Source organism: Chiloscyllium plagiosum, unplaced genomic scaffold, assembly GCF_037043375.1.
Source record: "Chiloscyllium plagiosum isolate Xiang-an unplaced genomic scaffold, Cpla_swu_hap1 HiC_scaffold_19, whole genome shotgun sequence".
NCBI lineage: Eukaryota > Metazoa > Chordata > Chondrichthyes > Orectolobiformes > Hemiscylliidae > Chiloscyllium > Chiloscyllium plagiosum.
The window spans coordinates 30,700,196-30,715,732 of record NW_028270157.1 but is presented as its reverse complement, the minus strand read 5'-3'; the positions used below and the strand labels follow the sequence as shown (position 1 = coordinate 30,715,732).

The following is a 15,537-nucleotide window of genomic DNA, read 5'->3' as shown; positions in this document are numbered from 1 at the left end:
CAGCTCAGCTTTATTTTTCTTTAAACAGAGAGACTTGATTATTCTTTTTTGTCAAGTATTCTGATATTGAACAAATAATAATTTGTTTTTATACTTGAGCATTGCAAACAACTGAGAAAAGACACAGCAGACTTACATCCTATTGCCAGAACTCTTAGATATAACTCCCAGACTCAAGAAGTTAACAGATTCATGGAGAAACGAAGTATGACATGAATAATGCAAAAATATCTGAATGTGAAATGGGAAGGGATCTGAGGTGAATTTGGTGCTTAACCCTACAGTGACAGGAAAGTAAACAGATGGAATGCATAGTTAGTTATTTTGTTCAGTCAGCTGAATATAAAGTCATGCTAATGTACAGACCCTACTGTAAATACTTGAAAAGCATAACCTACTGTACTATATTTTGATCAAAATTGAAATATTCAAGTCACGAAGGTGGCGCAGAGAAGAGTCCAACAATCTGTGAACTATTTGCTTTGCAATGAGTCAGGAATTCTTCCATCTTTTGCATTACACTTGTGACTCAGTAATAGTTTCAGAGGTAAATCAGCATTTGCTGCTCTTAAATCTCAATCAACATGTATAAAAAACATTAATTTACAAAAGAAAACACTTTTAGATCTATTAAATTAAAAATGTTACTGTGACAGAATCTGAACAATACATGTATTATTCACATGCAAAAATGTTCAGCAATCTGAGGCAAAGAAGAAATGGCCCATGAATTGCAAAATCATCACATACTAGTTTACAAATGGCACTGGGTGACCTTTAGCTTTGTGAAAACATCATCCCATCATCAGCCCCTCTGAGAGTCTCATGAATATGCTGAATTTATTCACTCATTGTTTATTAAATCTAGGAATTAATGCATGCATTCCTTCTTCACTGTATGATCATTTTTAATGAACTTCAAATCAAGTTCTCTTGTCCAGAAAGTAATGTAGCATGTTGTTCCTTCAGTTTGGAGAATTGTTGGGATTCTTTAATGTCAGATCAAACTCAGTTTTTTTTTGGTTATATTTGCTCTATCTTTCCCTCTTATTATTTACGAAGATATGCTGTTTTAACCTGTTCATTCTAATCTCAGATACCCTCTTGCACTTCATGACCCATTATCAGTTCACAGTTCTAGCATCTTAGTGGCAATGTTTAAAACCCTAACCAAAAAAAAAGCAATTCTAATTAATACCTCCAGCAAAAATCTGAGACCTTACATTTAGCCAAGCCGTGTAACACATCCTAATGAAGATAACGGGTTGAATTTTCCCCTGGGCTTCAGGATTCCAATGAAGAGCTTTCAAACTTGCGTCTGTCGTGATTGAGTCTGGCGTTGCAATCTTCCCAAAGGTGTGTCCAAATTGGATGCCTCCATGTTGGCCACACAATTAAGGACAGTGAGTGGACTCCTGTTGGTACAACCCAATTAAATGGCCGGTGCTCTGGTGTCTTGGCAGCTCCACTGGGAGAAGTGAATGTTATTGACGAGGTTGGTATTTCTGAAAGTTGTATTAACCAGGAGCTGCCCTTGGAGGCTACGATTTTAATGAAATGTTCAGGAAGGCAAAGACACTAAGTCCTTAGGAATGGAGGGGAAACCCTCCAGTGGAATCACCTGTAGCATAAGTGAGTTTTTTTAATTGCTGCCCATTGAGCAGAGAGTCATTCCACTTTCCCAGGCCATCTGGGAACACATCAGGGGAAGTCACAGCTCCCAGTCTCCTTGCCTCCAAGTTCATAATATGAGGCAATATTTAGTCCAATATTTCAGACATAAGCCATATGAGCATTCACTTAGCTAAGTTAAAAATATACATACCCAAGCAAGCAGCAATGGATTTCCCTTTATTGTTCCACAGCAGCCTAGCATTCCAACTATTATTAAAAAACAGCACACAGCAATCATTATGGGGTGGATCACTGAAAAATATGTCAAAACGAATGCTTCTTCCAGCCTGCAAAAGAAAACTGAAGTCTGAGTTAATGGTACCAAAAGACATTGCTGTGATTGATTTTCAAATAAATACAATGAAAACATCAGTTTTCATCCTGATAACTACTGATGGTTACTTTTGTACCATACAATTTGGATGAACAACAATTATGGAATATGCCTCGAAATAAATTGTCAAATCTCATTATTAAACACCAAAAATCTGTAATCACAATCTTATTTGTACAATTTTTTACACGTTGGTGTAAATTTTGACATATTCTCCAATTTATGGCATTATATAATGGCAATAAGTGTAGAGATATGAAGACAAGATTTACAGATGAAAACAGTAATGATTCTCTTCAGAAGGACTAGAAAATAAGTACAATTTACCAATGAATACTGGCATCATATGGATGCACTAAGGAAGAAATTTGTATTAGCTCATTGGTCTCTACTCTAGCTTTCATTGATATGGTTAATATTAAATCATTTGTTTTTATTCTTTAGGTTTGTCATGTTTCTTTTACAGTCTCAATGGCATCAATTCTAATGACTCTTGGTGCCCTGTACAAGTGTCTATTTTTAACTGTCTAGTCTAAATAGTGAGTGTCACCGTGTTAGCATGTGCGTCATCATAAATGACACCACAGGCTGGGTCCTAAACATGTCCATATCCATGGTTTTCACACGCACACTTCTACAGCAGGAGGCATTGCATGGCACTCAGGTGAAGGAATCTTTGACAACATTTCCTTGGCCAAACCAGAACTTCTGCAATCAATTGTGACATTTGTTGAATACCATAACAGGGTTGAATACCATAAGGAGGACTATCATTTTCTCAAAAGTTAATTTGGCAATCATATCATTTTTCAGCTTACATCTATTTCAAAATGTTTTCTTTTTATTGGATTCATGCAGTTTGTTTTTTTTTTCTTTTTAACAAATTAGAAAGTCATCACACACTTCAAATTCATCTTTGATCCCATACTGTTTTCAGGGATCAGGGTCATTAACACTGCAAATTCACTCTTCATGAAACTTACACTACTAAGTGGAAAACCTTGTTGCAAGATTGGGGAATTTTGGATACTTTCACAGAACCTTTAGCTTTTGTGATGACTCCAGCAATAACGGGGCTTGATTTCCAGTGAGCTACCCCAGTAAGGCATGACTATTACCCTGATTACCAGCAGGCATTAGTTAAGCGAAAAGAAAATATTGCAAATGGATGGAAAACACAAAGGCATGTTCACATCATTCATACTGCATGCACTTCTCTACTTCGTCATGTTATATTATAACAAAGTTGCCTTCTTTGATGAAAATTAAATACTTTTTTTCAACATATGTCATAATAACTATTGATGAATAGTTTCAACAGTGAACAATTTTCTATTTCAGAAAGACAGTTCATAAAGGATAGAATTAGCACCAAGCTTTAGACTTATTTTGACTGAGTTACACACTATAAGCACACACCTCTTAACACAATCACAAGTTTAATTATTATTAATCTTCTATGATTAACTGTTCAGATAAGTTATGATTCACTTCCAAGGCAGGTGGGCTTCAAAGCAGGCCTTCTAACCCAGAGGAAGAGATATTGCCATTGCACCACAAGACACTCCAAGCACAGTTTTAGACTGTGCCTGTTCCGAGGAGCTCAAGTGAATGGTCAGTTAATGAATACAATGTAGTGCAGACAATTTTTATAGAATGTTATTTTTCCATTGCCTTTAAAAACTAAGTTCATTAAAAAGAGTCTAATCATGCCAATGATCAGTGTTATACTTCAAAAATGTTCTATATGTTTCCCCATACCTTAATCTCATCTGCACAGTTTCAGACCATTGAGCATAAACTAAAGTTACTACACCTCAGTTGGGAGCAGAAGACCTGGATGTTTGTTACTTTAGTCTTCCCCATTGACATGACCTCAAAAGAACAAAAGAAAACAAAGAAAATTTACAGCCCAGAAACAGGCCCTTCGGCCCTCCAAGCCTGAGCCGATCCAAATCTACTGTCTAAACCTGTTGCCCAATTCCTAAGCATCTGTATCCCTCTGCTCTCCACCTATTCATGCATCTGTCCAGATGCATCTTAAATTAATTTACCGTGCCTGCCTCTACTATGTCTGCTGGCAACACGTTCCAGATACCCACAACCCTCTGTCTAAAGTACTTGCCGCATGTATCCCCCTTAAACTTTTTACCTCTCACCTCAAAAGCATGACCTCTCGTTACTGAATCCTTTCCCCTGGGAAAAAGCTTATCTCTATCTACCCTGTCTATACCCTTCATGATTTTGTAGACTTCAATCAGGTCCCCTCTCAATATCTTTTTTCCTAATGAAAACAAACCTAACCTACTCAACCTCTCTTCATAGCTAGCACCTTCCATACCAGGCAACATCCTCGTAAATCTTCTGTGCACCCTCTCCAAAGCGTTCACATCCTTTTGGAAATGTGGTGACCAGAACTGTACACAGTATTCTAAATGCGGCCAAACCAACATAGTGTACAATTTTAACATGACCTGCCAGCTCTTATACTCAGTACCCCGTCCGATGAAGGCAAGCATACCATGTGTCTTCTTGACCACTCTATCCACCTGTGCAGCAACCTTTACGGTACAATGGACCTGCATGCCCAGATCTGTCTGTTCATCAACTTTTCCCAAGGCTCTTCCATTCACTGTATAATTCACTGCAGAATTAGACTTGCTAAAATGCATCACCTCACATTTGTCTGGATTGAACTCCAACTGCCACTTCTGCACCCAACTCTCCAGTCTTTCTATATTCTCCTGTATTCTTTGACAGTCCCTTATGTTTTCTGCTACTCGACCAATCTTCTTAACATCTGCAAACTTGCTGATCATACCAACAGTGCCCTCTTCCAGATCATTTATGTATATCACAAGCAACAGTGGCCCCAGCACTGATCCCTGTGGAACACCACTGGTCACCTTTCTCCATTTCAAGAAACTCCCTTCAACTACTACTCTGCCTCCTGTTGTTCAACTAGTTCTTTATCCACCTAGCTAGAACATCCTGCACACCATACTAGAATACACCTGCAAAAGTAATCATAACACTGGCCAGAGAACTGGACAACTAATCCAGCACAAGGTTAGTATATGGTATGGGGTTATCTAAAGATAGAAAATCCTTTTTTAAAAAGAAGCAAAAAAACTTGTTTTCTACTTCAGGTCTGAAATTCATAGCTGTATCAATTATGATGCTTGTTGCTGCCAGCACAGAACAGCCCACAGCCATCACTAAAGCTGCTCTGATAGCAACCAACGCTGTGCTTCTAAAAGACCAAGAATCGAGTTAGTAGTCATAAATTATAAGATGAATTTTATAGCATTATTTGCCAAAAAAATTCTGTAAGATTATCTAAACACTTCTGACATATTGGATGCAAGATATGAATAATATTACAGTTTTGCCTTGAATGTGATTGTAGATAATGTATAACTATTTGATGATAAGCTCTTGGTGCAAATCAGAATTTTTTGTACATTCACTTTAAAAAATAACTTAATATTCAGACAGAGTACAACAGCCACAATACTGGCATTCACCAGACAATATAAGCAAATAAACCCAAGTACATTCTGTATACATAAAAAGCAGGACAAATCCTACTCAGCCAATTAATGCCCCATCAGTCTATTCTCAAACATCAGAGTGATGAAGGAGTCATCAGCTGTGATATCAAACAGCCCCTGCTTTGCAATTATCTGCTCAGTGATGCTCAGTTTGGGTTCCACCAGAACCAATCAGCTCCTGACCTTATTTCAACCTAAGCTCAAACACAAGAGCTGAATTCTAAAGGTGAGGCAAGAGTAACTGCCCTTGACATCAAGACAGCATTTGACTGAGTATGGCATCAAGGAGTCCTCATAAAACTAGACGTAATGAGAATATGGAGGAAGATTCTCCACTGATTCTCCAATGGGGCAGCACAGTGGCTCAGTGGTTAGCACTGCTGCCTCACAGCACCAGGGTCCCAGGTTCCATTCCAGCCTCGGGCGACTGTCTGTGTGGAGTTTGCACATTCTCCCAGTGTCTGAGTGGGTTTCCTCCGGGTGCTCTGGTTTCCTCCCACAGTCCAAAGATGTGCAGATCAGGTGAATTGGCCATGCTAAATTGTCCATAGTGTTAGGTTAGAGGGAAATGGGTCTGGGTGGGTTGCTCTTCGGAGGGTCAGTATGGACTGGTTGGGCCGAAGGGCCTGTTTCCACACTGTAGGGAATCTAGTCTAATCTAAAAAGGTGTTCAGAAGTGATTTTGTGATGTTAAAACATACAAGGCCAAGGAATGGAAAATGGGAGGAGGATAATCAAGCAGTTGTTTCTGACAAGAGCACTTACAAGGAGCCTGAGGGCTATCAAACAACCTGTACATCTGGCACAAAGGAAAATGATTACGGTTATTTGGGGTGGGGGAGTCAGCCATCTCAGTTCCGCTCAGATCATCACTATATAAGATCAAGGGAACGTCTTACACCCAAACATCTTCAGAGATGCTTCATCAATGACCCTCTCTCCATCTTAAGGTCAGAAGAAGGAATGTTCGCTGATAACAGCATACCGTTCAGCATCATTCATGATCTCTCAGATACTGACTCAGTCTGTAACCAAATCCAGCATTACCTGGACAATATCTAGGTTTCGGCTGATTACACAAATGTCAGGAAATAGTCATTTCCAACAAGAGAATATCTAACCATTGCCTTTTTATATTTAATAACATCACCACATTCTCAACAGTAATTAGGGATGGAAATGAAAGCAGGCACAGCCAGCATCACTATATCCCACAAATGTTTTTTAAAAATTAACCCTCAAAAATATGAAAATCATTTCCTAAGATGTGTAAGCTTTTTAAAGCAAAATAAGTCATATGTCTACTTCAATTTTGATGTATATTCCCTTTTAGTACCAAATTTGTCATGCTTGAAGCCCGATTTAAAGAGATTAAAATGATCAGAGTCAAGTAATTGGATATCATCAGTTTCTATGAATCAAGCCATCAAACTTAATTATGAACATCTTACATTTTCAAATTGCACCCCCAAAGGATGAATACTGTTAACAAAAGTTGCTCAAAACTGATATCTAATATTCACCTTAATAATTAAAAGCAATTTAATGTTTAAAAAGGTTTAATTGCTTGTAAGGTTGGTCAAATTGTGGTTAAAAAAAAGGCAAGGAAAATAAATGAAGATGAGAAACTGTGCTCAAATTATTATAAAATTCCAGTTTTGATTTTAAATATCAAATGATAGTGAAAGAAAATCATTGCCATGCATGAGATGGAATGTCGAATCTGATATTTGCAGATGTTGTTTCTGGATGGCAACTACTGTACCACATTGTAAACATGCAGCTACAATTCATGTTTGACAAACTAAGTAAGTAACTCCATTTACAGAATTTATTTATTTAGTTTATACATACCTGGTCTCTGTTGTTAACACAAGTACATTATTCAGGTAATCTCTCATCCATGCAGACACACCCAGAACACACACTGACATCAGCTGTAAAATATGCATGTCTTTTATTTACTATTCTGTAGGCAAATATTTAAAATGGCACAGCAATTTCCTTTTGCTGAACAGGTTTTCCATTTTACCGCGCATCAGCTTTTAACCACAGGATATTTCTGTGCGACAAATATACAGATACGATACTATAGTCAGACCTTACCTTTTAAAAAAAAAAATGGGGTCTGTATTTCAAGTAACATCAAGTATTAGTTCAAATTCATCATATAAAAATTAGGCTTTTCAAAATGGTGTTTTTTTTTCATATGGCTTAGATGTGACTAAGTTATTATTTTTATGAAAATAAAAACTTGCATGATTTTTCAACATGAGAATTGAAGCAACAAATTGGTGCATGGCACACTCTCTCAAAGAGCAAAGATGATAATAACCAGACCAATTGTTTATGATGTTGGTTGAAGACTAATACTGGGCAGGACATCACAGGAAACTGCCCATACTCTTCTTCAAAATAACATCATAGGGTAGTTTTATGTACATCTTGGAGGTGGCTGAGGGCGGGGGGGGGGGAATAAATTCAGATTAATGCCACATATGACCACTGGCACCTCTGCGAATGCTGCATTGCAGTGTCAGTCTTGATTTTTGTGCTCCTGTAGTGGGCTTTGAACTTACTTATATCTGGTTGTGGAAAACATTAAAAAAAGGTTGAATATATAAGATAAGATAACTTTCAACTTCCTTTTACCCATAATGATGCAGCTTTACCCATAATGATGCAGTGTTAAATTGTGTTAAGTTTTGTTATAAATATAATTGGAAATATTACTGAATATAGATGAAGAATACATCTAATAACAATAACTGGAGTATATTGGGAAGCATTAAAAATGTCAATCTGTGAAAAATATACAGTTACTGCCTTTGCTGTTTGAATTCATGCATTGCTGGATATCGGAGTGCATCTGGGAAATTTAACAAACAGTGAAATTCACAACTAACTTTAGAGGAACATGTTGGGAGAGGTCACAGCACAGAAACAGATAAGTGGGTATTTTAAGCATGGCCTTATAGTAAGTCTGCAATCGTGAATAGAGTGGGTTCTTTCTTAATTATATGTTTTGTTGAGATATGCCTCTTGATTAAATTTAAAATATAAACCATAAGTATTAATTTAACATGGAGCAATGTTTTGTAGAGGAATTAGACAGTGTTACTTTCTGGGTCTGCAGATTGAAAGAAGCAAAAATGGCTTTTAGTAGAGTGATATGCTGTTCTTATCAGATGTGGGAGTTTAGGGAAAGTTTAGATGTTACTGAGGATTATATCTGCAATAAATGCCGTTGGTTACAAATCCTATCAGCTGGATTGGCTCAGTTGGAGAGACGGTTAAAGGCCATGAGAAATGTACAAGAGCAAGGGGATATGACAGATGGAAGTTATAGGAAAGGGGGAAAGTCGCAGATACAGTCACATAGATGGTAAGGTAAGAGAGGTAGGCAGGTAGTGCAGGAGTCTTCTGTGGCTATCCCCATTTCAAACAATGTTTTGGAAAATGTAGCACGAACAGCCAAGTTTCTGGTATTGAGATTGGCTGTAATGCAATGAGGGGTACATCAGGTTCCAAGAGATTGACTGTGTTAGGGACTCTCTAGTCCGACATACAAACAGACATTTCTGTGGCCAGTAGCGAAAAATCAAAATGGTGTGTTGCTTCCCTGGTGCTAGGATCAAGGATGTCTCAGAGAAAGTGCAGAACGTTCTCAATGGGGAGAGGGGCCAGCAGGAGGTCATTGTACACATTGGAACCAATAACACAGGAAGGGAAAAGGTTTTGGATCATTGGAGGCTCTTTTGGGGTAGACTGACCTATACAAGGAGGACAAAAATGCACCTAAATTGGAAGGGGACAAATATACTGGCAGGGAGATTTGCTAAAGCTGCTCAGGAGGATTTAAACTAGTAAGGTGAGGGGGGGGTTAGTGGAACCCAGGGAGATAGTGAGGAAAGAGATCAATCTGAGACTGGTACAGTTGAGAACAAAGGTGAGTCAAACAGTCAGGGCAGGCAGGGACAAAGCAGGGAACAAGGTAGGATGATAAATTAAACTATTTATTTCAATGCAAGAGGCCTTACAGGGAAGGCAGATGAACTCAGGGCATGGTTAGGAACATGGGACTAGGATATCATAGCAATTACAGAAACATGGCTCAGGGATGTGCAGGATTGGCAGCTTATTGTTCCAGGATACAAATGCTACAGGGAGGACAGAAAGAGAAGCAAGAGAGGAGGGGGGACGTGCATTTTTGATAAGGGATAGCATTACAGCTGTGCTGAGGGAGAATATTCCTGGAAATACATCCAGGGAAGTTATTTGGATGGAACTGAGTAACAAGAAATGGGTGATCATCTTTTAGGGATTGTATTATACACCCCCTAATAGTAAGAGGGAAATTGAGAAACAAATTTGTAAGGCGATCTCAGTTATCTGTAAGAATAATAGGGTGGTTATGGTAGGGGATTGTAAGTTTCCAAACATAGACTGGGACTGCCATTGTGTTAAGGATTTAAATAGAGAGGAATCTGTTAGGTGTATACAAGAAAGTTTCCTGATTCAGAATGTGGATGTACCCACTAGAGAAGGTGCAAAACCTGACCTTCTCTTGGGAAATAAGGCAGGGCAAGTGACTGAGATGTCAGTGGGGGAGCACTTTGGGGCCAGTGACCTTAATTCTATTAGTTTTAAAATAGTGATGGAAAATAATAGACCACATCTAAAAGGTGAAGTTCTAAATTGGAGAAAGGCCAAACTTTCAAAAGCTGATTGGGTTCAGATGTTCGCTGGTAAAGGGAAGGCTGAAAAATGGGAAGCCTTCAGAAATGAGATAACAATAATCTAGAGAAAGTATATTCCTGTAGGGTGAAAGGAAAGGCTGGTAGGTGTAGGGAATGCTGGTTGACTAACAAAATTGAGGGTTTGGTTAAGAAAAAGAAGGAAGCATATGTCAGGTATAGACAGGGTAGATCAAGTGAATCCTTAGAAGAGTATAAACGCAGTAGGAGTAAACTTAAGAGGGAAATCAGGAGGGCAAAAAGGGACATGAGATAATCTTGGCAAATAGAGTTAAGAGAATTCAAAGGGTTTTTACAAATACATTAAGGACAAAAGAGTAACTAGGGAGAGAATAGGGCCCCTCAAAGATCAACAAGGCAGCCTTTGTGTGGAGCCACAGGAGATGGGAGAGATACTAAACGAGTATTTTGCATCAGTATTTACTGTGGAAAAGGACATGGAAGATATAGAATGTAGTGAAATAGGTGGTGACATATGGAAAAATGCCCATATTACAGAGGAGGAAGTGCTGGATGTCTTGAAATGCATAAAAGTGGATAAATCCCTGGGATCTGATCAGGTGTACCCTAGAACTCTATGGGAAGCTAGAGAAGTGATTGCTGGTACAATTGCAACATTTAAAAGGAGTATGTGAATAGGAAGGGTTTGGAGGCATATGGGTCAGATGCTAGCAGGTGGGACTAGATTGGGTTGGGATATCTGGTCGGCATGGACAGGTTGGACCGAAGGGTCTGTTTCCATGCTGTACATCTCTATGACTCTAAAACTCTGTCAATGACTAACAAATATACTCATGATCTGTCACAGGTATCAGCAATTTTTTTTACACTGTGATGCAGATTAGGGAGCAGTTCTAAACACATTATGAAACTTAATCCTAAAATTCTTTTACTTTCTGAACCAGAATGTTGAGAATCTACATCAAATTAGAAACTATTGTTTTGATAAAGATGTTTTGATATCCTTTGGAAATACAGCTTCTCCAATCAATTCAAACAGAGTGGATTGAAGCCCCATTGTTATAATAAGTCCTTTTGATGCATCATGTAAAGTTGTGCAAATATGAAAATTAACTGAGAATAGTACATAGCATTTTATTTGTTCCAAATTATATACAATGCTATTAAGGATTATTGACCATGGTATCGGGACACCACAAAAATTAACCATAATGTAAATAACAAGTGTGCTCTGTCCACATATTGATGTGATAGCTATCAACAGGTCACTAAAAGTAGCAGAAACAAATATTTCCCTCAGGAACATCCAAAGTTCAAGCAAGGGAATCAATTCGTTCAATATTGGTGAAAAAAGATTGTAGTAGCAGTGTTGCAATCTTACTAGCACTTAGTTTAGAGAGCTAAATAGCAATTGTTTACCGGAGAGTTGTGAGCAAGAGTGAACAAGTCAGGTTTTGTTTCATACTCACCCAGAAAAGAAAATTTATCGCATAAAGGGAGCAGCGTAGACACTTCACAGAATCTTCTCTGGCCATTCTGAAAGAAGTTCGAGGGTTGACCCCATTATTCTGTTTCACAAACAGACCATTCCCCTTGAAAAGAGTCAGAAGTAAAATGTCACAAAATGAAACGGGCGATAATACAGATCAATCTCACCGCCTGTCTGCTCACTACTTTGTTCCAAAAGTTAAATTCAGACATATCTCATTGTTCAACGACCCAGCAATATAAATTCTCGGATTTGTAAATATAAAAACGGCAAAGATCTAAATTAATGTCATTAGTATTTACGTACGTGAGCTATATTAAAAAAAAGTGATTCTTTTAGGCTCACTTCTCAGTTAAAATAAACTTCGCGGCGCTTCAAAGTTTGGATCAGAATTAAAATCCACGTCCACCTTGATTTACGGGTTAAGTTTAGACGTAAACTAATCAACTGTCAACTTTTGAGAACTGACCAATTTGTTCCTGTCTTGTCCTCCAGTATTTCGATTCTCCAGCGCATTCTAACCCGCTGTTTCACTCACTGCATACTCAGTGTCTAAAATTCTCTGCTAACTTTCCAGAGGTTTAAAAAAAAACACGGTGCCGTTGATCGATTCATTCGATTGCTTAATACATCGCGACAGGGCGATTACCAAACATCCCAGGTTACGGGTTAATGGATAATCTTAGCAAACGTTCACCAGTGAGGACCAAGTCTATGCCTCGCCCCCCAACTCTCCGTCGGGATGCAGGAATCAGCAAATATCACAATATCTGCACCGTTGTATTATTAAGCAATACCACAGGTACAAACTCGAACTCGGTGCCATAGCTACCAACTCTTGCAGTCCCACAGTCTCATAGGTGTACTCAGTGCCAACACTGTGGCAAACTCTGTGCCGCTCAGTGAAACTCATCTCAAACTCTATCCCTGAGGCACGGTCAGAATACTTGTGGCACCAAGTCTCAAGTGCCACAGGAAGTTTCAGTGTGACAGGTGCACTCACTGTGCTATAGCTACAATCTCAGGACTACAGTAATCAGTATTAAATCATTTAACCGAATGAAATGGCCCGAGATGCTTCTGGGGAACAGATACAAAAGGAATGACATCATACACACACACACACACACACGGAGATGGCCATAAGTTTGGTCAAATGAGGGAAGATTTTTAAAGGAGTATCTCAAAAATGAGAAGTGAGATGGAGAGTCTTCGAAGATTAGAATTTAGAGTCTGAGGAGCTAAAGTCAGGAGAACCAATATGAAAGAATTAAAAATTCGGATGCTCAAGAGATCAGAATTAGAGAGAAACAGGCGTCTCGGAGGATTGTAGGGTTGGAGGGCGCTATAGAGGTAAGAAAGCGTCGGTCATGGAGATATTTGAAAACAAGGGTGAAAACATTAAAATTGAACAGTAACTTAACCAAGAACCAGCGAGCACACAGGCAGATTAATTAACAGCATTTGGTGCAAATTAGGCATTGGCATCAGAGTATCGGATAATCACAAAATTGAAAGTGAAAGAATGTGGGAGACGAGACCTGATTTTGTTTTCTTTTGTATAATGTTCAAGTCTGGAGGTAACAAAGACATAAATGCAAGCTTCAGCAACAACTGAGCTGAGAGAGGGAGATGGAATGTCATTGATTGGAAAGGTGGTGTGGATAAGAAGATTGAAAGCTTGAGGTCAAATACCACACAAAGATTATGACCAGCTTGATTCAGCCTCAGATAGCCGCGCGGGAGAGAGATTGATGCTGCCTGAACTGCTGTGCTCTTCTAGCACCCACTAATCCAGAAGCAAGTAGAAGCCTACTGGGGACCAAATACGAATTGCCTCAGACTACCAATACTTAATTGGAGGAAGTGTATGCTCATCCAGTACTGGATGTCAGTTAAGCAGCTAATAATTCGGATAATGTAGTGGACGGAGTTAAAATCACAACACCAGCTTATAGTCCAACAGATTTATTTGGAAATACTGTACTAGTTTTCGAAGTGCTGCTCCTCCATCAGGTAGCTACTTTACGAAGGAGCAGCTCTCTGAAAGCTAGTAATTCCAAATAAATCTGTTGGACTATAACCTGATGTTGTGTGATTTTTAACTTTGATAATTCGGAGACAGTGGAAGATCGGGGCAGCTGGTGAAACTAAATGTGTTCAGCAACACGTGGAACTGAGTGTATTTTCACATGATGCCAGATGAGAACAAAATAAGAGGGTTCAAGCATGGATTCGGGGGGGGGGGGGGGGGCAGAGGTAATTGAAAGAATGGAAAGAGAAGCGACTGATGGCGATAAATAAGAATGGAACCAGGTCAGTTCAGACAGTCACATGGTGGGAGCAGCTGTGTCAAAGGCAGGTACAACTCAGTGTCATAGAATAAACTCTCATTGCTACTGGTTCAAACTCATAGTGCCAAAGATGAAGTTAAAATGCCATAGTTACAACCAACAGTGTGAAAGGTACAAACTCACATTACCATAGATACAAACGTAAACCTACCAAAGGTACATCCTCATACTGTCACACATTGCCGCAGAGACAAGCTCAGAGTCACCAATTATTTTAATCCATGCGCTAATGCAAAACAAAAAATGATTTTTTTTAAAAAGAGCTCGCAGTTCGAACTAAAGTAGAAAGTGAAAAGTGAGTGTAAGAGCGCCAGTCTCCCCGCCCGAGCAGCGCGATTTTACATTTAGTCCGGAAGCTCCCGGCAACATTTCTATCAACAGCGAACCTCCAACTGCTTACACGCTTTGCTTTCGGAGTACATGCCTATCGCAGAGCAATCTCCGTATCCCTCCTCACAATCTCACTCCACTTCCCAAACTCTTTGACAGAAAGGGTGGCCCCACACACTGCGCATGCGCCACGTCCTCAGCTCTACCCCTCCCAGAACCAGAGGGCTGTCCCCAGGTTTTACAATCCCACAGACTACCGTTTGATGCAGTGTTGGACTCGCAGCACAGACTGCAAGGTTCTGCAAATCACTACAGGTCTCCAACCAAGCCACCTCGCCATTTGACAGAGAATAAAGCTTCAATACACCTTGACCCTTTCAGAAAATTGGCTATTATCTCAAAGTAATACTCAGTCACCTCCTGAATTTCATTGTCCCATCAGCATTAGGAGTGGACAGCAAATGGTGGCCGGTCCCACGGAGCCACATTCTCCCGAAAGAATAAAGTTGGAATTCCTATCTGTAAAACAAAGTTTTCCCACTTGCAACCTACAGTAAAGAATCCATCCCTGAAACAACAAGAAACAGTATTAGGGGTGTGGGAGTGCAATGGGATGGTGATGGGAGATGGTATATTTCTAACAGCTTTTTATCATTCCAAATGTTTTATGTACACGATATCAATGCACAAATAAAACTACTGATAACAATGTACTTATGGTCCATTATCATTTGGGCTTGTTTTCATTTGAAAGTGGGTATAGACAAAGGTACATATAAAAGTGGTTAAACGCTTTACAAGGTTTAAGTAACTCAAAATGACATTATGATCCACAATGCAATAATTTACCGCCACATTGTTGGCATTTGTTTTACTGCAAGTGACTGGGAAATCACCGAAAATGTATATATTTTAATATAATATTAATGGTTTGCTGTTTCCAACCTCTTTGTGTTTCTTCTGGTTTTTTTAAGTTAAAATGTTTTGATTGACTTCAATAAGTAACAAGCAAAAAAAGGCATCAAAAAGTATATAGATCAATCGCGCTTCCTCTCCCTTTTAATTTTATCAGAGTGTAAACAAT

At 39.0% G+C, this 15,537-nt stretch overlaps 1 protein-coding gene across 5 annotated transcripts in view; it reads right to left on the bottom strand.

Moving 5' to 3' along the window:
• The window catches only part of tspan12 (tetraspanin 12), a 57,010-nt gene extending 42,410 nt beyond the window's left edge, over nt 1-14,600 (bottom strand). For 2 of the 5 annotated variants that reach the window (XR_015760427.1, XM_043709607.2), the window contains exons 1-4: nt 12,239-12,528; nt 11,750-11,872; nt 7,417-7,499; nt 1,826-1,961 (exon numbers count right to left, since the gene is read on the bottom strand). Coding sequence is in view for 4 of the 5 variants with exons in the window: in XM_043709607.2 (XP_043565542.1) it covers nt 1,826-1,961; nt 7,417-7,499; nt 11,750-11,815 (285 nt within the window). In the remaining variant the exon portion in view is untranslated. Of the gene's footprint in view, nt 1-1,825; nt 1,962-7,416; nt 7,500-11,749; nt 11,873-12,238; nt 12,529-14,274; nt 14,344-14,465; nt 14,482-14,523 lie in introns of those variants that run through there. The other 3 variants (XM_043709606.2, XM_043709605.2, XM_087997185.1) reach the window with 3 other exon arrangements.
• Nucleotides 14,601-15,537: the final 937 nt, after the last annotated feature.